Below are 27308 nucleotides of genomic sequence, written 5' to 3'. Positions count from 1 at the left end.
GGGTGGGGGTGGGGATGCGTGGAGTGCATGGGATCTATTGGGGGCAGGTGTCAGGGGGCTGGGTATGTTTGGGGAAGCCACAGTCAGGGCTGGGGTCATGGGTAGGGGGTGAAGGAGTCAACAGGGGCCTGGGTGGTACAGAGCTCAGGGCAGGGGCCTGGGGTGTGTGTGGGGGTGCAGGGCTCAGGGCAGAAGGCTAGGTTCCTGCCCCCCCGAACCCCCAGCCCCCCCGCTCTTTGTCCTGACTACCCCCTCCTGGGACCCCACCCCCTATCTAAGCCTCCCTGCCCCTTGTCCCCTGATTGCCTCCCTAGGACCCTACCCCATACCTGTCCCTTGCCTGCTCCAACCCTTACTCACACCCCCACACTCAGACAGCACCCCCTAGACTCTGTCCCATCCAACTGCTCCCTACTCCCTGACAGGACCCCCCCCCCGGAACTCTGGACCCATACAACCCCACCCCGCTCCCTGCTTGCCCCAACCCCTCTCCACATCCCTGCCTCCTGACAGCCCCCCAGAACTCCTGACTCATCCAACCTCCCCAGCTCCTTGTCTCCTGACCGCCCCCTCCAGAGACCCCCCCACCCTAACTGCTCCCCTCGACCCTCCTTGCTCCCTGTCCCCTGACTGCCCCCACCCCTTACCCAACCCCGGACCCCTTACCACGAGGCTCCCCGCTCATTCGGAGCCCTGACGCCACGCGCGCGCTCAACCCAGCCCCGCTCCTCAGAGCGCTGCGCGCGCGGTGCCGGGGCTCCGGATGAGCGGGGAGCATCTCCCTCCCCACAGGAGCCAAACGCTGCCCCGCGGGAGCGCGCAGCCCGCCCTCAGAGTGCTGCACGCGGCGGCAGCAGGGCTCCAGGGGAAGGCGGAGGAGGGGCCGGCGGCTTGCTGCGCTCGGCCGGCGCTGCGGCTTGGGAGCTCGGACCCTGCAGCTTGCTGCGTTGGCAGGATTTTAAATTAAAAAACTGCTCGTGTGCCATAGGTTGCCGACCCCCGGTCTACATGAAGACTGGGCACAGCACTGCTGCAAGGTTGCTGACTCCTGCTATGTGGTGACATCCACTGGCAGCCTGCCCATTACTCCTGGGGTGGCTCCCTCTGCTGGACTGTTGCAGCATTGCATCCTGACCCAAGTTTGGTCTGAGCATCTTCAGTGAGTATGCGCCCATCTAGGCTACGTCAGCTGCCCTTTAATACCCCACCGTCCATAGGCTTCCCTCATCCACACAGCAGCGTGGTGCAGCCCATATGATCAGCCTCCCTGTGCCAGCAGAGCATCGAAGTAGCTAGAGGTACAGGAAAAGCTGTGCCTGAATTTCTCTCCACCTGAATCTGTTTGCAAAGAAGGGAATGGATAACAAAACATGACTTTGCAACATCCACTTGTCTTTAAAAAGCAGCCAACTGCATTGGTTGTAAATAGGGAGGGACGGGGTGTCAGGAAATGTGGTGAGAGGAAGCTTCTGTGGGTGTGGATCTTTGCAAGTCTCTATCTGGGCAGTGAACAGGTCCAAAAGAATATATAAGCCTGATTTTGTATGATCTTTCCTTCCCCTTCGCTAGGCTCGAGTATGGAGCAGCAATTGCTGTGAGGATAGGCCCTGAGAACCCAACACCCATCCCACAGCTGCCGGGCCCAGTAATTTTGGGGACTGACTCTCCATCCAGCTCCTTCCCCTCCTTTGCCCAGATGGATTGGGGGCGAGGAGCACCTTAAAGGACAGAAATACAAGTGATGGCTGGTGCCCTGCATGCTGTTAAATAACCAGCCCTGCCTGCCTGCCTCCCTGGGATACATGATGGACAACTGAAGCCAGTGAAGAGCAGGAGGCTTGGACCGCCCGCCCTGCTGTAAGTCCCAGCTGAGGGGTAGTGCTGTGCTGGGAGGAGGGGTGGGGGGAAATCAGGGAGGGCTCTAGGGGCAGGGGGCAGCAGCCACATTGCACAGTGGCCAGGAACCAGAACCCAGTTGGAGTGACCTGCAGAGTGTAGGAGACGGGAGAAAACCCTCGGTGCTGGTTCTGGGGTATCCTCTCCCCAGCCATAGTTTGAACCTCCCTGCCCCATGAGGTGTTGCCTTCCTGGCCCGGGCAGGAGCCATGGCTGGTCAGCAGGGTCTGAGAGTCAGAAGTGAGTCATTCCTGGCAGGCAGGGGGCAGTGGCAAGCAGAGAGGGGGTGGACTCCACAAGAGGGAGGGAAACAAGCTCCCATGGGAGACCCGGCTGCTGGAGGAGACTTTTCCCCCTGCTCCCTCACGAGCTGCGGTGCCGCCGGCAGGGACTCTGAGCAGCCTCAGCCAAGTGCGAGGCTGGGGATTGCTCTGAGCCGTATTTGGAGCTAACTCTGCAGAACCCAGCCTGGCATATGCCAGGAGGTCGTGTTGCAGACCCAGCACTAACCATCTCTCCCGAGGATTGCTGCCAGCCCCCTGCAAGTGGCAGCTCCGAGAGCTTTTGCACGCACAGAGCAGCTGATCCCCACCCCAGCCTCAGCTATGCTTATGGGGATACGAAATTCTAGTTCTGAGCCTCCCTGCCTTCAACAGCTGATCATGCCACAAAGGGCTGCGCCAGAGCTGAGGAAACAGAGTCAGGTGCTGAGGAAACATATCCCAGGGCTGGAGTGTGCAGTCCAACCCCTCCAGCGCATCACAGGCATTAGTTTTGTCAGAGGCTGACCCTGCCAGCTGCTCACTAGGCAGAACCCAGCTAGGTGCTGAGCAGGTGTCCTAAGCACCTAGCCAAGAAGGGTGGGCAGGGGTTGGCGAGTCTCAGGCTGAACTGCAGGCTGCAAGCGGAGCCAGTGTCACTTCTTACAGCCCCAATCCACAGAGCAAGAGAGGACTAAGGCTGCTGAAGCCAGAATTTCCTTCTTTCCGGCTGCAGGGCCTGGGCTCGCCCAACATGTGACCCTGGCTGTCAGAAAACTCCCCAGCTCCCTTGAAAAACCGATTCTCCCCTCCCCCCAATCACTGCCAAGGACAAACTGCAGGGGTCAACTCTTGCTTAGGGAGGGGGAATTTAAGCTCTTTACGTTGGCTCTGTAGAGAAGCAAGCTCCTAACCAGCAAGGTCACTAATAATAGCAAGAGGCAACAGTTTATTTGAACTGAACAAATTCTTTAAAAGAGGCCAGGTGGGGAGTAAACAGAAGCCTAAATTGCAGCAGGTAGCATGTAAGCGGGAAAGTCGAAGTGCTGAGATGGCTTGTGAAGAGCAAATAACTGAAGGGATATAGACATATACTAAAAAACACTTTATGGAGATCAGAAGCCTGTGAGCAGTTAAAGATAACAAGGACACTGCTGAGAAGCTAATATTTTTGTGTGTTCATCTTCTGCCTTTATCACAGAGGCTGTTGGCAAGAGATCTGTCCCAGACCGGTTCTCTTCTAGTAACAGAGGTACCATCGGGGCTTGAGAGAGCAGCAGAGGCGGTCCCGGACCAAGCTGATAATTTACAAAGTAACCACCACTCCCACTTTTTCGAGCTGGACTTCATCCTGCTCTTAGTAGTATAAAGGCGCTACTGTCAGTCAATGCCTAACCCCATCCCTTGACCCCTTAAACCCTGCCCACCTATCACCAGAAGTCCTGCCCCATGTGACCCCTCTAAGAGCTCCTCCCACTGCCCTCTACCAATCAGGATGGGTTTCACTCCCATAGGACCACCCTGAGAGGAGATTTAACCAATCAGCGGGAGTTCAGGGCAGCGTGATCCATCTGGAAGTGGGTCTTGTGACCCCTCTAAGAACTCCTCCCACTGCCCTCTACCAATCAGGTTGGGTTTCAGCTGTTGGGGACCACCTCTGAGAGGAGATTTGATCAACGAGGAGGAAGTCCGGGGTGGGCTGATCCATCCGGAAGTGGTTCGTGTGACCCCTCTAAGAACTCCTCCCATTGCCCTCTATCAGTTGTGATGGGTTGTGGCCACATAGGTCCACCCCAAGAGCAGATTTGACCAAAATAGTGCAGGTTCTGGAACTGGGTGAACTGCCCAGAAGAGGGTGGTGTGACTCCTCGAAGAACGCCTCCCAGTGCCCTGTGCCAATCAGTGCACAGAACCATCACCCTATAAGTCCCAGTGTCAGGCAGAAGAGGCCGTCTGTTACCAAGAACATGTGTTTTAGAAATCGTGGAAACATGGACTCCTTCACCACCCCTATGAGAACTTCAGACTTTGTTTTAGCCCCGAGAGTCTTCAACCATCCATGGAGAAAGTGCTACATCAGTGACAGTTCCGAGGAGGAGGTTGGAGCGACCGAGGATACGCTGCTGATGGATACACAGGAACCCAAATCGAAACCTGAAACTCAACTGCTTGTGAGAGACCCCCCCGGAGGAGGAAAATGAGGTGAACGGAAAAGACATTGCACAGGTAAATGAATGATTAAGAAGTGACGGATGATGATGGGTTTAATGGGTTAGGAACGAGGGGTTGTGTGAATCTAAAAAACAAGCAGTGGGAACTTGTTTCTTGTTTGAAAATCTCTCAACAGCTTTCTAGAGGCCCTGGACAGCATTGCATCAAGCAGTAAAGATGAACCAGGCCCACCTTGTTTTTGCTCAACGCTGATACAAATTGTTGAAGAGGACTCCAAGGATGACAGCTATAAGTTTAAGAGGAGGCGTGACATGGAACTATCTGAGGCAGTGCCACGTTGTGAGAGTAAAAAAGCCATGTGGACTATTGTACAGACTGCTGTTTATGCTGTCCTTAAACACTGCCTTAGGGAAAAGCTTTTTGAAAATTGTGAGGGCTGTGTCATAGATGCGCCAGCCCAATGGCACCATGACTGTGTGACTTGGACATCAGTGGATATAAACTGCAAGCTCCGGGACCTGTGTGCTGAGCTGTGTTTGGAAAGCTTATTAAACACTTTTATTGCCATAGGTGATGCTATGCAATGTCTGTGCCTGACCCAAGAACATTTATAGCAAGGAGTGACCTTGTTAAATGCTGTGTAATTCAGTGGAGACCCTGACCGTGTTTTAAAGAAAATGACCAAACTGGAAGATGCCTGCTTACAGCATTATATTGACCGTCTAGTCCGCACAAAAAGTTACAGAACCCTGCTTAAGAAAAAGACTATTTGTAAGAACTCTAAAATTGTTAAGTTAGAGAATGCTGAGGGTAACTGTAAATTTTTTTTTTTTTTAAACATTGGAAAGGACTTTGTGACTATCTGTGTTTCTGTTAGAACGTCTCTGGCCCTTAAGTGAGCTAAAAGTTTTAATGAAGCATCTTAGTTTGTTTTCAAGGTGCTGTATGTCTTAAATAAAAAATAAATAGTTTGTGAGAATGTAGCTCTTGTGTTTTTGTGTAAAAGAGAACCATTTACAGCAAAAACCTGAACTGTATGTTGTGGGAGGGGAAAAATCCTAAAAATGTGTTTACAATAAAACAAAAAACAAAAGAACCCCAGAGGAAAACAAACAAACAAAAAACCCCAGAGATGGTTCAGATGTGTTTGAGTACAATAGAGCTGACTTATCCTGTGGAACTGAATGGTTTTAACCACAGCCGCACTGAATAGCCAGGGTGACTGTGATTACTCACCCTTGTTGTCATAGGGTTAAATCTGATGGGTGTGCACCCATGGTAAGGGAGTGGGTGGGTGAGGATGGTGAATTCTGATTAATAGGAAATGAAAGAAAACCTCAGGAACTGGCAGATGCTATTGGACAGTTTAAATATGACCCCTGGGAGTTGGTAGAACGCTATTGGACAGTTTAAATATGGAATGTGGAATGTTATGGGTCATTCTTTCTAGAACCCACCCCCCCACACACCCCAAACTTTAAGCATGAAAGAAACATGTTTTTAAAAAAAGAAGCCCCAAGACATTCATTGATATCTGCAAAGGGCCCCCATTTGGAAATATTTAATACTGTAAGAAGGCCCTACAGTTAAAACATATTTTAACTAAAAGAAAAAAAAGCCCAGTTGTGCAGACAACTTGAGTCCCCCACCCCAGATCACAAAAGGGAATGTGAGGGGAGAGCTGCCTAAAGTCCTTAAGTATCTATTATTTCAGAGCTGTGGTGATTAAATTAACCTGCTAACTACTATTTTGAAATGTGTTTGAAACAAAGAGTTAGGACGGTATAAAAACCTCAGGGATTTTGGAGACTGTCTTTTTCAACAGAAACTCTCTCGAATTGCTGCTGGACTGCAAGAGGAGGAGCTTTGGTGTGTTTATAAAGCTGCTGTTTTTGTGTGTGAGAGAGGGGTCTGTGCAAGACATAGGTGTGGGTTTTTTAAAAGTATTTGGTTGCAAACTTGGTTTGGTGTGTTTATAAAGCTGCTGGGGTTTTGTGTGCATGTATGTGTATACGATAGGGGGTCTGTGCATTAGATAGGTGTGACGGTTTGGATCACAGAACCCCCCTGGGAGCTGCCACCTGATGTGCCCAGACTACTTCTAGCCCTGCTTTCCCTGCCAGCTTAGGACTCCAGCACCCTGTCTTGCTGAGCCAGACGCTTCTGTCTGCTCAAGCAAAGACCCAGAGTCTGAATTACTTGCCCCAAAGCTGCAGGTTTACCTGAAAGCAGCTCAGAGAAGTGTTCCTGTCTTTAACACTCAGATGCCCAACTCCCAGTGGAGTCCAAACCCAAATAAATCCGTTTTACCCTGTATAAAGCTTATACAGGGTAAACTCATAAATTGTTTGCCCTCCATAACACCGATAGAGAGAGATGCACAGTGGTTTGCTCCCCCAGGCATTAATACATTACCTGAGTTAATTAATAAGTAAAAAGTGATTTTATTAAATACAGAAAGTAGGATTTAAATCAGGGGTCGGCAACCTATGGCACGCGTGCCAAAGACAGCACGCGAGCCAATTTTTAATAGCACGCTGGAGCCTGCCGGGACTCCAGCATGTCATTAAAAAATCCTGCCCAGCCCAGCCCACTGTCCTCTGCCCTCCACTCCCCCCGCAGGGGTAGGGAGCAGAAGCATTGCTGTGCGCACAGAGTGGGCAAATGGGCCCACTCTCCAGGCACGGCAATCCGTGGGGTCCGCACTCCCGGGCCGGAGCGCTGGTCCGAGCATAGCAAGCTGCCGGCCCCTGCCCCGCCTTCTCCCCTCCCCTGGAGCCCTGCTACCGTGCGCAGCGCTCTGGGAGTTGGGACTGCGCACTCCCGCGGGGCAGCGTTTGGCTCCGCGGGGAGGCAGACACGCTTTCCACTCAACTGGAGTTCTGCCACCGCCGCGTGCAGCGCTTTGAGGGGCGGGGCTGTGTGCTCCCGCAGAGCAGTGTGTCTAGCTCTGTGTGGAGCCTCATGGTAAGGGGTCCAGGGCTGGGGGGGGGTTGCATAAGGGGTGGGGGCAGTCAGGGGATAGGGTGGGTTGAAATGGGGGGTTGTTGGGTGGTTAGGGGCGGGGGGTTCCGGAGGGGGCACTCGGGGAGCAGAGGGGGTTGGAATGAGGCATGGGAGTCCAGGGTCTGTCAGGGGGTGGGGGTGGATAGGGGTTCAGGGCAGTCGGGAGCTCGGGAGCAAGGAGGGTCCTTGGGGGGGCAGTTGTAGGATGGGGGGTCCTGGAGGGGGTGGTCAGGGACAAAGGAGCTGGGGGTGTTGGCGAATGAGTTGGATTCTAAGGAGTTCCTGTCCAGAGGGCAGGGGTGTGGAGAGGGGTGGCGCAGGCAAGGATGGGGGGGGTTGGATGGGTTGGGAGTTCTGGGGGTCCTGTCAGGGAGCAGGGAGCAGTTGGGTGGGGCATGGGATCCCGGGGTCTGGCTGGGGAGTGGTGTGGATAAGGTCAGGGCAGTCGGGAGAGGTAGGGGTAGGGTCCAGTCCAGGGACAGAGAAACAGGGAGCTTAGATAGGGGGGTGGTGTCCTGGGAGCAAGTTGGGGGGGCAAGGGTTCCCAGGCGAGGGGGTAGTCAGGAGACAAGGAGCAGCGGGGTTGGGAGTTCTTAGGGGGGGCAGTCACCCAGACCTCTCCCTGAGCTCTGACCCCCTCAACACACACACACACACTGCCCTCTGCCCCGCACACACCCCAGGCCCCTACCCTGAGGCCTGTACCTCCCTCATACACACTCAGCCCTCTGCTTGACCCCATGTCCCCCACCCCCCAACAACTCTAGCCCTGACTCTGGCACCCCACACATACACAGGCTCCCTCTGTCCTGACACCTGCACCCCCCCCACAATACCCAGCCCCCAAGCCCTGACTCCAAGCCCTCTGCCCCCAGCCCCTGGGTCCGGCCGTCAGCCTCACAGGCCTGCTGCTGCTGGTCGGGGTTCTGGCTGCGGACCCTTCCCAGCTGGAAGGTCCCGGCCGCAGGCCTCGCTCAGCCCGCTGTCGGCCTAGGTGAACAGAACCCAGACCAGCAGCGGCTGAGGCGGGCTGGCAGCAATAAGATCAACATTTAATTTCATTTTAAATGAAGCTTCTTAAACATTTTGGAAAACCTTGTTATTTACAATACAACAATAGTTTAGTTATATAATATATAGACTTGTAGAGCGAGACCTTCTAAAAAAACATTAAAATGTATTACCGGGCACGCGAAACCTTAAATTGAGTGAATAAATGAAGACTTGGCACCACCACTTCTGAAAGGTTTGCTGACCCCTGATTAAGTAGTTTCCAAGTAGTAACAGACAGAACAAAGTAAGTCACCAAGCAAAATAAAATAAAATGCGCAAATCTATGTCTAAACAAACTGAATACAGATAAGATGCTTGCCAGTTCCAGAATGCTCCCTGTTATAGACTAATCTCCTGACCTTTAGCCTGGGTCAAGCAATCACTCACACCCCTTGCACACTCTCCTTTGTTCCAGTTTCTTTCAAGTATCCTGGGAGGTGGATAGACTCTCTCTTTAGCCAGCTGAAGACAAAATGGAGGGGTCTCCCAGGGGTTCAAATAGACTTTATCTTCTGGGTGGAGACCCCCTTCCTCACTCCTATGCAAAGTCCAGCTCCGAGATGGAGTTTTGGAGTCACCTGGGCAAGTCACATGTCCATGCATGACTCACAGTTTTTACAGGTAGCATCCTTTGTTTACATGCTACCTTGAATGTCCTCAGGTAGACTTATGTGGCTTGGAGCATTCCAAGATCCATTATCCTTTAAGTGTTTCTTGATTGGGTACTTAATTTCAACATTCCTTTCTTCAGGAACTGACCAAATGCTCTACTAAGGTTATTTAGAAATCAAGCCAGTACACAGCCAATGTTCATAACATTCATAACTTTGAATACAAAAATGGTACATGCATACGAATAGGATTAAAAAGACACGTCAGCAAAAAGACTACCTCAGAGCCCACGCAGGCTGTCATATTTACAAATCATGGTCCTCACTCTGCCAGGCACCCTCCCAATCTTAATTCCCCTATCTCCGACAATCCTGGGCAGCGCCGACCCAACGAGACTCTTAGGAACATGATTTGGAAGGAGCTAGTGAATTTAGGGGAGGATATGAGAAAATATGATCACCAGCCCCTCAGCATCCTGATTAATGCTTTGTCTCAGGTCATGTGGAAAACGGAGTTAATGCAGGGAGCTCCCCCACAATCCACTGCCCCAGTATGGAGGGCATCCCCACACCCACTCCCTGTCAAAGCCAGATCCCTGTCCCCTCTTCGGAGTGGAGGCTCTGGGAGATTGACAATCAGTAGGGGTGCCCTGTTCCCCACGGGCCTCCCCAGCTGATCGCAAGATGTCAGTATGACGTATGGAGGAGACCCACTGTGAGGGCTACAGTGGGGAACCCAGGTCTGTTAGCCCAATTGCTACTGGATAGGATCTCCAAAGGGAGACCCACCACTAAACAGGTTCAGCTCAACGGGTGTGAGGGAGAAACTGTCTCCCATGGTTTGTCTCTGAGGAGTGGTGATTTCCCTGTTAGAAAAGCCATCCTAATCTCCCAGTGTTTGTCTGTTAACAGTCATGTGGTCTGTGACAAGGGGACTTCTCCGAAGGAGGTTCAAATCCACTTAGAGGGCATTAATATCTCTCACATTGCACCTCTAAGCGCTCCCTTGATTGGAACTAGCCATAAGGGTTGGGATGAATGGGTAACCTGGGGACAAGTCTCACTGATCCTTCGAGGTTATCCAGGAAGAGGGGTCTGTTATTGTCTATGTTGGTAAAGCATGTGTGTGTGTAAGGACAAAATGTAATATTGTGTTGGTTAATGGACATTGGATCCAACCCACAGTGCCTTATGTTAATTGCTGTTTCTGTAATGTAACCACCATTGTGAGTTGTGATATTAACTTACTGTGCCTATTTGGACTGTACAACATTTAAATACCGATCCTAAGCTCTACAAGGAGGTTTCCCCCATTTCACTGGGAATGGGTCTCATTGCCATGAAGGTAAGAACACAGGCCATCACTCCTGGTGGGAGACTTTGCTTGGGTGGAGCCCCAGCGCAACAGGTCTTTTGAATCTCATGCTTCACCCCATTGTAGTGATCACTGGTTTCCTAATTATACAAGTGATTGGTCTGTTTCTGCTGATGTATTGGATACAACGACTGATGCGGCAGCTGCAATGGATGGAAGATCAGAGCCGGTACCATGGTGTAAGGTTGTGATGGGGATACTCGCTCAGGGAACTGCACTGAACTCTGGGACCAGAAAAAACAGGGACCCACTGCATCATGGGAATCTCTGCTCCAGATGTTAATGAACCTATGCCTGCCCACACCCAGCTCAGCAGTCCTCAGACCAATTCTAGTAAGGAATCCTTGACTGATGTCCAAAATACTGAAGCAGCCTAGTTGCACTATGAGCTCCCTGGAAGAAAATATCACCCATAGCCAAGAGTGATCAGCTCCTATTGTCTAGCCCAGGGGTCGGCAACCTGTCAGAAGTGGTGTGTTGAGTCTTCATTTATTCACTGTAATTTAAGGTTTTGTGTGCCAGTCATACATCTTAATGTTTTTAGAAGGTCTCTTTCTATAAATCTATAATATATAACTAAGCTATTATTGTATGTAAAGTAAATAAGGTTTTTAAAATGTTTAAGAAGCTTCATTTAAAATTAAATTAAAATGCAGAGCCCCCGAGAGCAGTGGACCTGGGCAGTGTGAGTGCCACTGAAAATCAGCTCATGTGCTGACTTTGGCACATGTGCCATAGATTGCCTACCCCTGGTCTAGCCTAAAGAAAACCCTTGAATCATCAGTTTACCTAGAAACAAATCTAGTGTTCTCTCTTGAATCATTGTATTTTCTCTACAAAAACCCCTACTCACCCTCCAGCAAGTGTTCTGATGCATAGACCCAAGATTTGCATCAGTTCCACTGGGACTTCATCTCCTGACTGATCGTGCTGGGGGCTCTGCCTGTCTCCTGCCCTCAGGACCCTGAACTACCATCATCACCTGGGAACCCTGACCAGTTCAAGCTTCAGGGAGCGGTGAGATCCCCTTCTCTCTCTCTCTCTCTCTCTCTCGTTCTCTCTCTCTCTTTTCCTCTCTACCTTAGGTATTAACCTTTAATTATATATGTTATGTTGCTTTAGCCCTCCTTGTGTAGTGATCTCTAGTATTCAATAAATAACTTGTATTGTTAAGCTGGTTGATTCTCTCTCTTTCTTTTATGTTATTAGCTTCCCCCATTCACTCTACAGCAACACTTCTTTTACTTAAGCTAAAGATCCCTGCAGTGCTCAAAATACTGTGGGGTTTGCTTATCAAGTAGGTTACCACCAGTACAATTGTGATATGAGAGTGGGGTTAGGGATGTGCTAAATCTGGGACACATAAGGATAACAGTTTGAAAGGGCTGCTTGACCCAGTCCATGGAGCCCAGGGGCATAGAAGGAGATGCAGCTTGAAAGTGCTGCTTCATCCAGCCCTAGATTCCCTCCATCCAACTCCATTTCTTGGTGTTTTCCGGCTGTGTCTTTGTAAAACAGGCTGGCAGAAAATTGCGTGGTGAGAATGTCATTGCTGTAATTGAGCACCGATTCTAGAAAGGCCCTGTAAGGGTAACAGTGTTGCTTTGGCTTATGAGGCAGTCTCCCAGCGTGATATCCAACTGATTGAAAATAGAGGCTACGGGGTAATTCACCCGGCCCACCGTGGCGTCCTTGGCGAGTTCAGTTCCGTCTCCTTTTACAATCTTGCAACACAGGTACAGCAGTGTGTTGTTTGAATCCAAATCATCTATGCCATTCCCTGCTATAAAAAAGTCAATGGGGGCAGACTCCATAAACAGCCTATATAGGTGGCACCTCAGTGTAGATGCTTTTCTCGATGCTGGTCTGCGTAGGGGCTATTTGGAACAAGTCTAGTTCAGATCTGATGCACTCTTCAGACGCGCAGCGAACAAAAGCCATGTTGATTAAAATCTCTCTCTTTTACCAGGCAGAGACCATTTCCTCTTTCGCCCAGGCTTCCTCTTGGCCGGGCCTGCGTGTCAAAGCCCTTCTTTAAAAGGGTTTTGAGGGACCTGTGTGTCACGGGTATGAGGCATTTCTCTTTCTCCTCCTCCTTTTAATGTACATCATCCCCGATCCTTGCTGTGAGGCTGTATTCCCCACCTTCTCCAGAACAGCGCGGGAGCCATGACCTACCAACCACATCTTTAGCTATGTTTTGAGCAGTAGTTTTTATGTGGGGTTTAATAATCTTTAGCCCCCTCCTCAAAAGCGGTACGGCCTTTCAAAAGAGGCTACGAAATATTCCACCCACACCAGCCCTGTACATCATGGGAGCCCCGTGATATCCAGGAAGGGCGTATCCAGCCTGGGCTTTGTAATAGTTCCTGTAGATGGTGGGGTGGTTGTAATTTTTTAAGATCGCCATAATAGTGTTTTGCTTTTTAGAAACCTCGCTCTCTCTGCGGATGCAGATGCAGCTTGACAATCACCTTGCCGAAGCGAAATGAGACACGTCTGTTCTGATCTGTCTTTATTTCAATGGTGATGGTGTCGATGTGGTGTTTACTGACAGGGACGTAATGAGGCTTATCGTAGATGATGGTGACAAACTCATTGTTCCTTCCTTGGACAGGATGCAGCGTAACAGGGGAACAGAAAATTCCCCCGGAAACTGGTGTTCTACGATATCCGTGTACAGATACAAGGAGTTAAAACCCCCTGTGATGTCTGCCAAGAAGGGGAATTTTTGGACGCTGCACTTGGTACCGTCTTTTACTAACACAAGTATGGAGGAGGACACATTCATATTGACACATTTAAATAAGTTTTATTAATCACCTGGTTTAACACAATCTTTTACAGCTGCCTGTAAAAATGGACGCCATTACCCCTACCATAAGGGAGTCTGACTTGGTTCATTCTTCCAATGGGTAAGTTCTCAAAGGCCTCTAGAAAGGCATTGTTGACCTGTTGAGAGATTTTTCAGAAAAGAAACAATGTAAGCACCCCCACTGCTTGTTTTTAGATTTACGCAATCCCGGGTTGGTTCCTAACCCTATTACATCCCATCCTCAACTGTCACTTCTTAATCATTCATTTACCTGAGCGACGTCTTTTCCATTCTCTTCGTCTGCCGGTGACTCTTCCAAGCCATGATCGTCTTCCACCTCTACAGGGGTGGACAATGAGAGGCCATCACACTCATCGGGGTGCCTCATGAAGGTTTGGGTTTCGGGGTCGGGTTCCTGCGTATCCATGAACGGTTGAGTCAAAGGACCCCTATTGGAACTGTTGCTGATGTAGCATTTTCTTCACACAAGTCCAAAGGTGCTCAGGGCTAAAACAAAGGCCCAAGTTCTCACAGGGGTGGTGAAGGAGTCCATGTTTCCATGATTTCTAAAACACGCATTCTTGGTAAAAGATGGCCTCTTCTGCCGGGCGCTGGGAGTTATGGGGTGATGGTGCTGCGCTCTGACTGGCAGAGAGCACTGGCAGGAGTTCTTAGAGGGGTCACACCACCCTCTTCTGGGCGATTCACCCCGTCCCAGTACCTGCACTATTTTGGTCAAATCTGCTCTCAGGGTGGTCCTCTGCAGCCAAAACCCATTGCAATTGGTAGAGGGCCATGGAAGGAGTTCTTAGAGGGGTCACACCACCCTCTTCTGGGCGATTCACCCCGTCCCAGTACCTGCACTATTTTGGTCAAATCTGCTCTCAGGCCGGTCCTGTGCAGCCGAAACCCATCGCGATTGGTAGAGGCCGATGAGAGAAGTTCTCAGAGGGGTCACACGAACCACTCGCGGACGGGCCACCCTTCCCCCGAGTTCTTCCCTATTGGTCAAATCTCCTCTCAGGGATGGTCCCCAACAGCTGAAAACCTGCCTGGATCAGTAGAAGGTGATGGGAGGAGTTCCTAAAGGAGTCACAGGAACCACTTCTGGACGGGTCACCCCGCCCCCAAACTCCTTCCCGATTGGTCAAATCTCCTCTTGGGGCGAAGCTACGGGGGAAGCAACCCATCCTGATTGGTAGAGGACAGTTGGAGGAGTTCTTAGAGGGGTCACAATGCACACCTTCCTTCCAGTCATGTGGCCACCTTGACCGCGGAAGTAATATCCCCATGGGGCAGGACTTCTGTGACAGGTGGGCAGGGTTTAAAGGGTCAAGGGGTGGGTTGGGTTTGATTGATGGTAGGGTCCTTCCTCCTCATTGGTAGAGGGAGATGGCAGGAGTTGTTAGAGGGGTCACATGACCCACTTCTGAACAGATCACCCAGCCCCAGAACTCCCCTGATTGGTCAAATCGTCTCTCAGGGGGCTTCTACGAGGGCGAAACCCATCCAGCTCGAAGAAGTGTGTGTGGTGGGGGTTTACTTTGTAAATTATCAGCTTGGTCCAGGACTGCCTCTGCTGCTCTCTCAAGGCCCAATGGTACCTCTGTTTCTAGAAGAGAACTGGTCTGAGACAGATCTCTCTCCAGCAGCCTCTGTGATAAAGGTAGAAGATGCACACACAAAAATATTAGCTTCTCAGCAATGTCCTTGTCATCTTTAATTGTTCTCTTGAATCCACCCATTCTTTCACAGGCTTCTGTGTTTGTCTCTATCCCTTCAGTTAGTTGCTCTTCACAAGCCATCTTAGCCATCTAAGGAGCTCAAACTCACCCTCCCTAAGCAAGAGCTGGCCCCCCGCAGTTTATCCTCTGCCATGATGGAGGGAGGATGAGAATCGTTTTTTAGAGGGAGTTGGGGAGTTTTCTGACAGCCAGGGTCACATGTTGGGCGAGCCCAGGCCTTGCAGCCAGAGTGAAGGAAATTCTGGCTGCAGCAGCCTTAGTCGTCTCTTGCTCTGTGGATTGGGGCTGTGAGAAGTGACACTGGCTCTGTTTGTGGCCTGCAGTTCAGCCTGAGACTCTATGTCAGGGGTCCCCAACACGGTGCCTGCAGGCGCCATGGCACCCGCGGGGGCATCTAAATGCATCCGTGTCCTGGCCGGCAGTGAAGCATCTACAGAAATGCCAGCGAATTTCCACGGCATTTGGCGGCGCCACCTCTCGATGACACCGCTTGCTGCTGACAAGCAACGTCATCGAGAGGTGTCGCCTACAAAATGCTGTAGAAATTCGGCGGCATTTTGGCAGATGCTCCACAGCCGCCACAGTCCTTGGTCTGGCGCCTGCCAGACAAAAAGGTTGGGGACACTGCTCTACGCCAACCCCTGCCCATCCTTCTTGGGCTGACTGTCGCCTCTACAGGTATTTAAGCATCAGGCCTGGGATATCTGCTCAGCACCTAGCTGGGTTCTGCCTAGTGAGCAGCTGGCAGGGTCAGCCTCTGACAGAACTAATGCCCGTGATGCGCAGGAGGGATTGGACTGCACATGTCAGCCCTGGGATGTGTTTCCTCAACAGCTGGCTGTTTCCTCAGCTCTGGCGCAGCCCTTTGTGGCATGATCAGCTGTTGAAGGCAGGGAGGCTCAGAGCTAGAATTTCGTATCCCCATAAGCATAGCTGGGGCTGGGACGGGGTGGAGGTCAGCTACTCTGTGCGTGCAGGAGCTCTCGGAGCTGCCACTTGCAGGGGGCTGGCAGCAATCCTTGGGAGAGATGGTTAGTGCTGGGTCTGCAACATGACTTCCTGGCATATGCCAGGCTGGGTTCTGCAGAGTTAACACCAAATAAGGCTCGGATCAATCCCCAGCCTCGCCCTTGGCTGGGGCTGCTCAGAGTCCCTGCCGGCGGCACCGCAGCTCGTGAGGGAGTAGGGGGAAGTGTCCTCTAGCATCTGGGCCTCGCATGGGAGGTTGTTTCTCTCCTCTTGTGGAGTCCACCCCCTCTCTGCTTGCCACTGCCCCCTGCCTGCCAGGAACGACTCACTTCTGAATCCCAGACCCTGCTGACCAGCCATGGCTCCTGCCCGGGCCAGGATGGCAACACCTCACGGGGCAGGGAGGTTCAAACTGTGGCTGGGGAGAGGATACCCCAGAACCAGCCCCAAGGGTTTTCTCCCTCCTCCTACACTCTGCAGGTCACTCCAACTGGGTTCTGGCTCCAAGCCACTGTGCGATGTGGCTGCTGCCCCCTGGCCCTAGAATCCCACCCCGATTTCTCACCGCCTGTCCTCCCAGCACAGCACTACCCCTCAGCTGGGACTTACAGCAGGGCGGGCAGTCCAAGCCTCCTGCTCTTCTCTGGCTTCAATTCTCCATCATGTGTCCTAAGGGAGGCAGGCAGGCCTGGTTATTTAACAGCATGCAGGGCACCAGCCCCCACTTGTATTTCTGTCCTTCAAGGTGTCCTCCACCCCCAAACCATCTGGGCAAAGGAGGGGAAGGAGCTGGATGGAGAGTCAGTCCCCAAGATTATTGGGATCATTTTGCCTTTGGCCTCGTGCCTCACAAAGGCTAGGAGAGAGGTATTGTGCACACAAGACCCATGGGGATTTGGCATGAAGCACAGTGGGACAGAGCTGCTGCCCTGGCTCTTTGCCTGCATGGCTGGTGGTAGCTGGGGTGGGCAGGGCTGGGGCTTCCTGTGAATCTCTGCCCTCCCTGTACAGGCTGCAGGGGGACCTGGCTGGGGCCAGTGCCTCGGGGGGGAGAAGAGGAGGAACCAGGGTGAGACCTTTGAGAGGCAGGATCTCTCTCTCAGGCCTGCTCCTGCTGCAGGTGCTGGACTTGCCCAGGGCCAGGACAGAGAGACCCTCTGGCCTCAGAGCCCTCCCGCATCTGGCTGCAGGGAATCTTGGTTCCCGCTTTGTCCCAGGGAGGTGGGAAGGTGTGTGGGGGGCAGGTGGGTGACGTTGTGTGCAGGCAGAGGCAGCCAGCACCTCCGCCCGTTGGCAGTGTGCATGTGGCACTGGGCCCCAGGCTCATGGGCAGGGAGGGATAATAGGAAGTAGAGCTCCAGCTCTTTTCTTACCTATCAGCTGCTGGGCAGCTGCTGCTCTCAGGGCAGCCTTCTTGCTCAGCCTTCCTGGGCAGTCCTGGAGCTGGGAAGCCAAGAACCCAGTTAGTCCCAAGCCACACATCCTCCCCAGGCTGAGGGGAGCTGCCTGCTAGGGAGGTGAGGAACCCCTGGCTGCCAGAGCCCTCTCCCCCTTGACTCCTCCCATGGAACAGAGCTGAGTTGTAGGTGAGCCATCCGCAAGGGTGGGGGATGGGGCTGAGTCAGTGGGGGGCTCCCTGGAGCCAGGGTCGGCTCCAGGCACCAGCCGACCAAGCACGTGCTTGGGGCGGCACCTTGTAAGAGGTGGCCATTCTTGGGGTGGGCGGGGGGGCGCTCGGTTTTGGGGTTTTTTTGGTTCAGCAGGGGAGAGTTTTTTTATTGTTGTTTTTGTTTTGGGGGTGTGGCGCGGCGCTTGGGGGGAGGTGTTTCAGTGGGGCAGCGCTCTTTTTTTTGCTTGGGGTGGCAAAAAAAAGTTAGAGTTGGCCCTGCCTGGAGCAGTGAAATCCTCTGTGTCTAGGTTTTCCCATTCCCCAGTCCTGCAGGGCCCATGCCCGAGAGCTCACTCACCAGGGTCCTGCAGGCTTCACTAAGGAAGGTGGGGATGGCGGGAGCTGCTCCCTCGGCCAGCTGGCTCCGCACGAGTGTGCGCAGGGGCTGGTAGCTCAGGAAGGGTGCACAGTGCAGCAATGCCACCCTGCACGCCTGCCGGAGAGGACGAGAAGGGAGCTGAGTGAGTTTCCCTGAGCGCAACAGGCTGCCAACTCGCAGGCTCTGCATGGCTTGGGGAGACTCCATTGTTCCAGAGCAGGAAGGAGCCAGCTCTTTGCAGAACCTCCTCTGGCCTGACGGTTGTTCCCCAGGCCCCCACAGCCCCCATCTTCAGCTTGGCTGGGTTAAGGGGAGCCAGGCCTGAGTGCTGGGGCTGGAGAGGGACACTCCTGGAGCAGGGAAGGGGCCATTCCCTGGGGGTCCCTGTTGGGTGGTTAACAGCACTGCCCGGTGACCAACGTACTTGGCCTCCCCTCAATCCCAGGCACTATTGGGGGCTGCTACCCGGCGGAGGAGAGATTGTTGTAGGAGGCTGGTCATTCCCAGGCAGGAGCTACCACACAAGTGAGGGCAGGGCAGCAGCAGTGGAGACCCAGTTAGCCTCAGCGACCTGCCCTTCCCTGAGGCCCTGCTTGTGTTAGGTCACTTGCTAGGGGCCAGAGATAGACCTGGGCCTGGCCACTAAACAGGGCAGCCTGTAAAATAGAGCCATGGCCTCAGAGAGGCTGGCTGGGCAGGGAGGCTGGAGGTGCCTGTGGGGAATGGAGGAGGAGAAGGAAACCTCACAGATCTACCCCACAGCTACACTCTGAGGGCTGGCAGAGCTCTGTGGAGGGTGGGGGAGGGATTAGTGGGGAGTCCTGGGAGCCACAGGGCAGCACTGAAGAGATCTGGGGCTTGGAGGGGGGAGTTTGCACCACCCTTGCCATGTTGTTAGAATGCCCCCTGCAGCCATCCCTGCCCGTATGAGCCCTCAGCTGCACTCACCTGGGCCACCTGGGGATCCCCGTCTTGTAGGTGGATGAGCAGCGTCCCCATGCACTTCTCCACCTCAGCTCCAAAGAGGGATGACTTCTTGGAAACAAATTTGCTGAGGTGGCCAAAGAGCTCTATGGAGGCCCGCCTCAGGCCGCTGTTCTCCTGCAGACACGGGGTTCAGGGTGGTTAGGGGGGACAGGCTCAGGCCCTCACATGCTTTGGGAATCAGCCTGGCAGCTGCACAGCCCAGAGAGGTTTCAGCTAGTTCAAACGACAGGACAATTCTCTGCAAACTCCTCTTCTTCCTGCTGGGCCCCCGGGCTGCTGAACAATTGTGGGCCCAGGGCCCAAGAATGATTCTATCCCTGCCCCCCCTGGCAGAGGAACTGAGCTGCCCCACAAATCCAGGAATGTGCCTGCACCGGACACTGAGCCCCCTCCTTGTGAGGGCAAGTCCTGAGCATCTCCCCCTGTGGGGTGCCCTATAGCACCCTGGGGCCTGCCCTGCTTGGTACTTACATCATCAAAGAATGTTCTCGCCTGCATGGCCAGCGGGATGGCAACATGTGCCTTCAGAGGCACCTTGGGGTCCCGCAGCATCCAGCAGAGCCCTTCCGTCGCATCCAGAATGGCGCAGGGGTTGCAGGACTGGCATACGGCATGGATAAAGCTCGCCAGAATCTGTTCTTTCTTCTTCCTGACCTGCAGAGAAGGGGTTGGACTCCGCTCGGTGAGTAACGATCTTGTCAGCCTGAGCGTAACCACAGTCCGGTCAAGTCAGCCTATAGCCCAGTCTTCTCCATAGGAGCCATAGGCTGAGGAGAAGGGGAACCAGGAGCTTCCTACCCAGCCATTTCTGCCTAGTATCTTGCCATTCCAGACCCACCTTGTCCGGGAACGCGGTCACTGCGTTCCTGAGGCCATGCAGGGCTCTGCCACGAACGTGGATGTTGCTGTCCTGCGTCTGCTGCAGCATGGCCTTCAGCACCTGCTTCCGCATGGCCTTGGGCTCATTTTCCATCAGCAGGGGGCTGCTGAGGAACTAAAGGGAAGGAAAGGAGCTGCCAGAGAGGGCTGGGCAAGGCCAGTGGGTCCTAGCCCGGCAGGAGCAAGGGGAAGGGAGTATGATCAGGGCCCAGGAGGTGACTTAGATCCATATCGACTGCTGTTCATGAGGGGCTGGCTTCAGCTGAGCTTAACGGAAGTGATATGTGCAGGGCAGAGCGCTCCCTCTGGTTCCAGTGGGTGCTCCCAAACCCCACCACAGATTCCCCAGCAGAGGGATTAATTTACAAGCAATACACCACCAGGACCATTTCTCATTGGCTGACCAGCTATTGGCCCCTGTTCCATCATCTTCTGGGGCTGGTTAACCCTTCCCCCTGGTCCTCCAGGCTCACCTCTGCAAAGAGGGCGGTGCAGGCCATGCGTTCGCCCTCCTGGCTGGCCTGGAGGCTGGGAAGGAGAAGCTGTGGGATGCTCCTTAGGGCCAGGTTTGGGTGGCTCACTATGGCTCTGAGAGAGAACAAGAGCTCGTGTTGATGTGTGCATGACAGCCCTGCACATGCCAGAATCTGGCCCGGTCCCAGCCACCCCCTCCCATCTCTGCCCCACTGTGAGAACGTGACTCCTCCAGCCTCTGTCCTCACCTGCTAAGGAGAGTGAACCCCTCGGGCTGGGCCTCCTCCAGCAGCTGCCAGCCTTGCTCCTGGTCCATTACTTCCACAGCTGGCTGACTGCCCCTGAGGCGCAGCACCCGTGCCAGGGCCTGCACGGCCATGCTGGGAAGAGAAGGAGGCAGGAGATGGTGATGCGGGGATGCCTGCTCTCTGGGCAGGGTGGGGGGGCAGGACTCCCTTGCTGCAGCACTGAAAGGATCAAGGTGGGAATAGATGCTGCCCCACTTCTGCCTTTGGTTCTCCCCTGCAACTTTGAGGGCAGGGGTGTGTGTCTGCAGATGTGACCTTCACTCTCCTCCAAAGATGTGAAAATTGCCCCTCCCCCCAGGAAACTGACCCTGGGGAGAAAAGTACAGGCAGTGCCCCCTGCTGTCCTGAGCCCTGCCCCCAGGGCCCATTGCAGAAAAGGGATGAAGTGGCTCAGTGACAGGCCTGGCCTGTCCAAAGCCTTCAAAGCAGACAGTCAATAGAGATAGCAGCTAGCTCTGCCTTGCTCCCCAGCTCTGCTCCCCCCCTCATCACCCTGCTGAGCTGCCCACTCTGAGGAACTCTCTGGCTTCCTGAGTATCTGGGGGCAGCTCTGCCTGCTCCTCAGCACAAGAAACCTGACTGATCTGAACCCTCGGTCCCCTGAAGGCGTTGGGGGTCCCTGCTCAACGAGGGTCCAAGCAGGAAGCTTCCCCCTCCTAGGGGCTAGCACAGATGCTACGTGGGTGCTGCGATCCATCAGCCCCACACATTACCTGCGTGGACTGGTGTCACTGGGCCAGTCCTGCTGGATTCCTAAGAGGTGTTGTGCCGGGGGGCTGGCGATGGCGAGGAAGCAAGAGGCGAACAGGTCATCCTCGCGTCCCTCCAGGGTGTCAGCTTGCCCCAAGGCCCCGATCAGCTCCCACAGGCCGTATGTGGTCTGGAAGGGAAAAGATACAGTCAGAAGACCGTGGCTGTGCGCAGAATGGAGCCAGGAAAGGAGGCTGAATGCCAGCGATGGGAACTTACTGCCGGAGGCAGCCGGGCTGGCTGGGGGCAGTTCCTGTCCTGGGTCTGTCCAGGATTAGCCCAGCCCTTCTCTGGGCTGTCGTACAGCAGGATGTGCAGTACCTCTCTCGTTAGCATGGGGTCTGCACCCAGGAACCTCCAGATGGCCTTGATGTGGCTGTGACAGACAGGGGGACGGCAAGTAAGGAGTTAACACAGAGGACGGGCCCAGCTGGGACACACTGGGGATGACACCCTCTGAGGAGCGACGGGCCAGAAGCAGCAGGTTGAGCCTGCTGATGACTGACCTCAAGGCCCTTCAGGGCCTGGCCAGTCCTAAGGGGTTCATACCCTGCTGCCTGGGCACTGCCAGGGGGAGTTGTGTCACAGCAAGGGCTGGGCGGAGGTGGCCAGATTCACTTCTCCCAGCTGGGGGGCCCCCTCCCTCCCTTGCTGCCTTCTCCTGATGGGAACCAGAGGGGCTGGGGTTAGCCCCCATGGGGGAAAGCAGTGACTCCGGGCTCAGGGGTGGGGGCTGGTGTGAGGAGGTGCCCACCCTTTGAGGGGGGGGCTAGGGCTAGGTGCTGGGCTGGATCTCCTGAGCTGGGGGGGCAAAGAGTGGGTGCTGCAGGCAAGGAGAGCAGGAGCTCCTTCCCCATGGGGCAGGGGGTTCAGGAGGAACAAGGCTCCAGTTCTGACCACGCCATGGCTCTGGGGTGGGGGGTTTGGAGAAGGCTGTAAAATGGGCTCTGTGCTTGTCGGCTCTGGGCAGGATGCAGGGAAGGCGCTGCTGGCCCTAGGAAACCTGGCAGGCTGGTGAATCAGAGAAGAGCAGCCTCTAGAGTTGGGATGAGGTGTCTAAAAGTGTGTGGGGACAGGGAAGGGACCAGGCTGGGATTCCAGGGGGGAGAGGGCATTTCCCAGCTGGCAGGAGGGGGTGCTCCTACGGGACATGATCAGTGTAGGGGCTTCTGTGGGGAGCAATGCAGTTAGGCAGGCCCCTCTCCTGCCTCAGCCTGGGGGGATGACCTGCCGGGAGCAGGGGGCTGTGCTGACAGAGGGGGTGACCCTGCTCACATGGGGTCTCTCCTGGTCTGTGTTGTGGTGAGGGGCCCTGGAAGACTGTTCTGGCCTCCAGCCAGCTAAGCCGGAAGGGGGTGGACTAGTTAGCAGTGCACAGAACGCAGTGGGGGAGGGTGACAGCTGTGTTAGGAATAGCTCTGAAGCCCTCCAAGGGACAGGGAGGCTAATGGTGACTGCATGCTGGGGCAGGGCTGTTCCCTGGGGGCCTGAGTGCAAGGGGAGGGTTTGTGCTGCATGTAACCATGATGCTGTGGAGTGACCCCATTAAGGGGGCTTGGAGGCTGGAGGGGAGTTTTCTATCCTTTCCCCAGGGCCAGCACTCACTGTTCGTAAGGCCAGGGCATCTTCAGGAGGATGTTGACTGCGGTCTTAGTGTGCTGCCTAGCCAGTAGGTGAAGGATGTCTCTTGTTCCATCACTCAGCCGCCCCCCCCGGGGTGGGCTCAGTGTGTAGGAAAGAGCGGCTTGGAGATCCTGCACCTGTGGAAGCAAAGCAGGGGCTGAGACCCTACCCTTGCTGTGGGTGGCTGGCAGGCAAGGGCCAGGAGGAGCTGGTCAGGCTCAGAAGCAGGTCAACGGTCCCATGGCCTGGTGGAGGCCATGGATAAACTCTCCTAGTCAGTGACCACGCCGAGGGGGGTTCTGGGTTTGGTACCTTGAAACCTCCACCTGTGATCCAGTTCTGTAGCACTAAGGGTCCCTTGGAGGGACACAGGGCCAGCGGTAAGGCGGATCACCGGCCTGCAGAGGGTGGTCCGATGGATACCCCGGCTGTACCTCCTCTTGTGACAGCACTCCTGGGCTGCTTCAGCACCAGAGTGGGATCTGTGTGTCTGGGATGCATTTCAATGCTCTATGTCAATCTGTGGCAAAGAGTCAGTGACACTGGGGATCCCACTGCAGGCTCTGTTCCCCCAGCTGAGGGATGGGGTCTGGAAATAGGGCACATTTCCCAGGGAGTGAGCTGGGCAAGCCAGACTTCTGGGATTGAAGTCTACAAAGGATTACAGGGCCGTGCCGAGCGTCCGCCCGGCAGACAGGGCATGGATGGGTCCCATTGATCAGTGGTAGTGAGAACGGACGTCTCCCCTCCACATCCTCCCTCAGGCCCCAGGAATTCTAGGCACGGGGCAAGATGGAGCTGCCCGAGATGTCCAATGCTCAGCCGTTACTTGGCCCTGTAGCTCTGATTTTTGCTGTCTCAGCACTGCCTCCATGACACCCGCCAGCTGCTCAGCACACTCCCCCTTCTCCAGCAGGCCCACCAGCAGGGTGAAGCTGAAGGGCATGAGATCACGGGACTGCAGGTGTTCTGCGATGAGCTGCAGGGAAAGGCACAGGCCGAGTATGAGCAGTGAGCCCCGGCCCGGGGAGGTGGGTTTGCTCTTTGGGGAACGGGGACAGAGGCACTGGCAGCCTGTGCCCAGGGCTATGTGAGTAGGCACTGGAACCCATACCCAGGAATTTCCATCTGCTGGCTTCTCATCAAGGGAAGGAGACAATAACCCCCCCCTTTCCCATGTGCATGTCTGTCTCTCCAGCCACAGACTCTTTTACTCACCATAGCAACATGGGCAGGGCTCTCTCTGCAGCTGGCATCCTTCTGCGCCTTGCTCAGCGCAGTCACCACCGCCCCTGTCTTGCTGTACACGACGGCTGCACGAGAAACCAGCAGCGCTCAGGCAGAGCTCTCGGGCCAGATTCTTCCCCCTCCCCATCGAGCCAGGGCAGAGGTGCCAAGGAGCCAGACTCCGGCCGCAGCTGGAGTGAACTCTCAGCTGGCTCTTGGGCCAACTGCCCACCTATCACCCTGATGCAGAAGGTGTGTTGGGGTGGGGTGAGATCAGGGGAGGTCCCAGATGATCCCAGGCATCTGGTGAAGGGCAAATGCCAGGTTAGCCCAGTAGACACCAACCCACTTCTGCTCTGTCCCCCCCCCGGTCAGGGCTGCGATGAAGGCGCCATGTTCTCTGTGCAGCCCTGCTCGCTAGGTAACGGCCGGGGCTGTGAAGGCTGAGAAGGGGCGACTGCTTGCACTCCATCTTACCTTTGCAAGGCGTGAAGAGCCAGTAGAGAGCCTGAGATGCCCAGTATCGAGTGGCCTCCTCAGCATCGAAGGCCTGGCTTGTCAGCAGCCCGGCCATGTATCCCTGCTCTGTCATAGGTTTCAGGTCCTAATGGGCCACCGAACAGAAAATCAGGGCATGGGTTGGGGCGAGCCAAGCTATGACTATATCATCTCCCCTCCCTCCCTGTGAGTGCTGGGGGGTGGGGGTGGGGGCAGCAGGGTGTGCGCTGCTCACCTCGGTAATGGCCTTGAATTGATAAAACATGAAGAGCCGGGCGCTGGCTCTCACAGCTCGTGTCCTCTCCTGGGCCCGGGGAGAGCAGATCCATGGCTGCAAGTGCTGGGGAGCAGGGAGAAAGCCATGTGAGCAGCAGCAATGCCGGGGCAACCCCCAGAACCTGCTTCCCACCCCAGCAGGGAGAGGACACAGAGCATTGAACCCCTTCTCCTCTGCATCCTGACACTGGAACTCAGGGCTCCTCTCCTGTCTGGAGGGCGTTGGGACAGGTCTTAGGGTCTTGGGCTCAGGGCTTTGAGGATTCTCCCCATTGATTCTGTGGGGTCTCAGGGCTGTTTCCTTCAGGGGCACAGGGGTGTCAACCCAAATTTAGGAGGCCAAAGGGACACCCCCTGGAGCAAGACTAGGATTGTCTTGCTTGATCCCAGGATTGGGTGTATGCCCCGTGGGGACTGGCTAGTTCACAGCAGCTGGGAGGCCTGTTCAGCCCCCCCCCCGCCCCCGGGATCAACTGGAGCCTTCCCTCTTGTGGTTCGGGTAGAACCTGAGCAGCCGACCCATCCCCAGATTGCTAGTGCAAATGGGTCCCTTGCCCTCGCCCCTCCTTATCATACCAGAAACAGATGCAGTAGCGTGGTGGGAGTCAGGTGCTGTTCCAGGAAAGTCTGCAGCACATGATCCAGGCCCTCCCAGGGCAGTTCTTGGAGAGACTGGAGCAGAGAGAAGCAGGGAAGTAAATAGCAAGGGAGGTGGGGTGCACGAGTCAGGGGGATGAGTGGATCCCCCCTGTCTGGAGCCAGGTGCTGTTGGTATTCGGGGTCCCGTTACCCAGGTGATACTGATTCCCCTGCACATAGACATGGGTCTCACCTGGACTATGGGCTGCCCTTTCCCAAAGAATCCTTCTTCCCACCTGGGCTCCCCAACCAACACATGTATTGTGCTGGGCTCTGGAGGGAAGGCCTCCTCCCTCCCCCTCTGGAGGGGTCCAGCTGCCCCCAACACCCCACTGGCTTGCCATGGGCTGAGCTGTTCATCCCCGCTCTAGACAACATCTGTTTCTGTGGCAGGGCGAGTCATGGCTTGGCCATGTGGTTGTCCCGAATCCATGCTTTTGCTCCCTCTGCACCATATGCTATTTAATGCTCTGGGCCAGAACCTCAGCTGGTATAAACTGGGTATAGGTTCTAGCTCCCTGTGCCAAGAAGCCAGGGTAATTCTGTACAGTCTCACAGACACTCACCTCTACTGCTGTCCTCCCTGCCAACCCAACTGCAGAGTTAACTGCATAGCCACTTGTCACCAGCCCTTTGGAAAATAAACCGAAGGGCTGGATTCGACTAGACACGTAGCCCTCTGCATTGGGCCAGGGTCCAGCTACTCAGCACGGGTTTGGCTGAGTTTCCCAGCCAAGGATGCAGGTGGAAGTTGCAGCTTTGTCTATGCCTCACTAACCTCTGCCTGGATAGCGGAGCTTTCTGCCACCATAGTCCCTCTCAGCTTTGCCAGGGTTGGACGCTGAATCATGGAGCTGGTGATAGAAGTGCTGATGGTCTCAGCCACCTGCTCCTTAGACAGGCGAGGCTGGAATTTCCTGATAGGAAGGAACGGAGCAGAAGGGGCCATTAGAACGGAGACAGGTACCGGCATGAGTCAGGTTGAGTTTGATGGCAGGAGGGACAGCTCCCACCCTAAGCAGCAGAGCTCCAGGAGGCATCTCCAGCAGAGCCACCACCTAGGGAATGGTCCTGTCTGGAGATGCCTATGCCCCCTGGGCTCAGCAGGGGCTCTTCTGGGGAAGCTGCTCTCTGGGGATGATCCTGGGCCCTGTTCTGTGGCTGCACCCATTCATAGCACTTCATGCTAACAGGAGGGGCTCCCTTTTTCCAGGCAATATGCAGAGATGGGGGCTGGATAAAGTGACCCGGAGGCCGAGGAGGATATAGCCCATTAGGGAGCCACCAGAGAGAAGCATCCTGTGGTTCTTATTGCAACTTGTCCCTCCCTCACTTCCTCTCCCTCCATCTGCCCCTCCCCATCTGCTGAGCTCCTCAGGTGAGTCAGGCCCCATGGACGTACCCTATGTATGAGATGGCCAGCAGGGCACACTTGTGGTCGGGGTTCTGCAGCCGGGCCCGGTCCTTGCCTCTGAGGATCTCCTGCAGCGCAAAGCAGAGAGTCAAAGGCAAAAGAATTTGGGGGAGCCCGGTTACTCAGCAAGACATGGAATCTCCAAACGCTGTTTGATGCCCCCACTGAACCTCAGTCCCAGCGTGCAGTGCACTGGGGCACGGAGCTAGGAAGATGGCCTGAGAGCGACCATGTGGCCAGAATGCGCCTATTTCACTATTCCTGACGGCACATCTGGGAACTTCAGCATCTGTCACGGAGCAGGGAAGGGGGATCTGGGCGGCGGCGATATTGTGAATGGGAG

General features: G+C 54.7%; 2 protein-coding genes and 2 long non-coding RNA genes across 5 annotated transcripts; 2 read left to right on the top strand and 2 right to left on the bottom strand.

Moving 5' to 3' along the window:
* The first annotated feature begins 977 nt into the window (after nt 1–977).
* On the top strand, nt 978–5311 carry LOC116836282 (uncharacterized). 2 transcript variants are annotated; one of them, XR_004376414.2, is made up of 4 exons: nt 978–1159; nt 1570–1857; nt 3358–4382; nt 4504–5311. It is a non-coding gene; the product is annotated as an uncharacterized LOC116836282 (long non-coding RNA). The 2 variants fall into 2 exon arrangements; XR_004376413.2 differs by lacking the exons at nt 978–1159; nt 1570–1857 and having other exon boundaries at nt 3051–4382.
* A 5282-nt stretch (nt 5312–10593) lies between these two features.
* LOC116836284 (uncharacterized) lies at nt 10594–14942 on the top strand. Its single transcript, XR_012656537.1, has 2 exons — nt 10594–11390; nt 12343–14942. It is a non-coding gene; the product is annotated as an uncharacterized LOC116836284 (long non-coding RNA).
* Nucleotides 14943–16511: 1569 nt separating this feature from the next.
* Nucleotides 16512–19956, bottom strand: LOC116836285 (protein maestro-like). Its single transcript, XM_075069057.1, has 6 exons — nt 19716–19956; nt 19349–19531; nt 18839–18991; nt 17870–18004; nt 17276–17345; nt 16512–16571 (listed from the first exon to the last, which is right to left on the bottom strand). Exons 1-6 carry the CDS (start codon nt 19848–19850, stop codon nt 16552–16554), a joined length of 696 nt encoding a protein of 231 aa, XP_074925158.1. The 5' UTR covers nt 19851–19956; the 3' UTR covers nt 16512–16551.
* Nucleotides 19957–20286: 330 nt separating this feature from the next.
* On the bottom strand, nt 20287–24269 carry LOC116836236 (maestro heat-like repeat-containing protein family member 1). Its single transcript, XM_075069056.1, has 6 exons — nt 24130–24269; nt 23741–23890; nt 22894–23048; nt 21252–21664; nt 20479–20610; nt 20287–20344 (listed from the first exon to the last, which is right to left on the bottom strand). Exons 1-4 carry the CDS (start codon nt 24130–24132, stop codon nt 21439–21441), a joined length of 534 nt encoding a protein of 177 aa, XP_074925157.1. The 5' UTR covers nt 24133–24269; the 3' UTR covers nt 20287–20344; nt 20479–20610; nt 21252–21438.
* Between the last annotated feature and the right edge of the window lie 3039 nt (nt 24270–27308).

The sequence above is a fragment of the Chelonoidis abingdonii genome, chromosome 9 (assembly GCF_003597395.2).
Source record: "Chelonoidis abingdonii isolate Lonesome George chromosome 9, CheloAbing_2.0, whole genome shotgun sequence".
In the NCBI taxonomy this organism is placed as follows: Eukaryota; Metazoa; Chordata; order Testudines; family Testudinidae; genus Chelonoidis; species Chelonoidis abingdonii.
This window is presented reverse-complemented; position numbering and strand designations above follow the sequence as displayed.

Bases quoted from the DNA above. Each gene is read 5' to 3' on its own strand.
- LOC116836285 (XM_075069057.1), bottom strand. From the start codon at position 19,850: ATGGAAAATGAGCCCAAGGCCATGCGGAAGCAGGTGCTGAAGGCCATG. The intron at 18,992-19,348 runs GTAAGTACCAAG...CCGTGTCTGCAG, and splicing joins CGAGAACATTCTTTGATGAT to GAGAACAGCGGCCTGAGGCG. The intron at 16,572-17,275 runs GTAAGAAAAGAG...TGCCTCCCTTAG, and splicing joins AGCTGCCCAGCAGCTGATAG to GACACATGATGGAGAATTGA.
- LOC116836236 (XM_075069056.1), bottom strand. The intron at 23,049-23,740 runs GTAACGGCTGAG...TTGCTTCCACAG, and splicing joins AATCAGAGCTACAGGGCCAA to GTGCAGGATCTCCAAGCCGC. The intron at 21,665-22,893 runs GTGAGTGCTGGC...TGTCTGTCACAG, and splicing joins ATGCCCTGGCCTTACGAACA to CCACATCAAGGCCATCTGGA.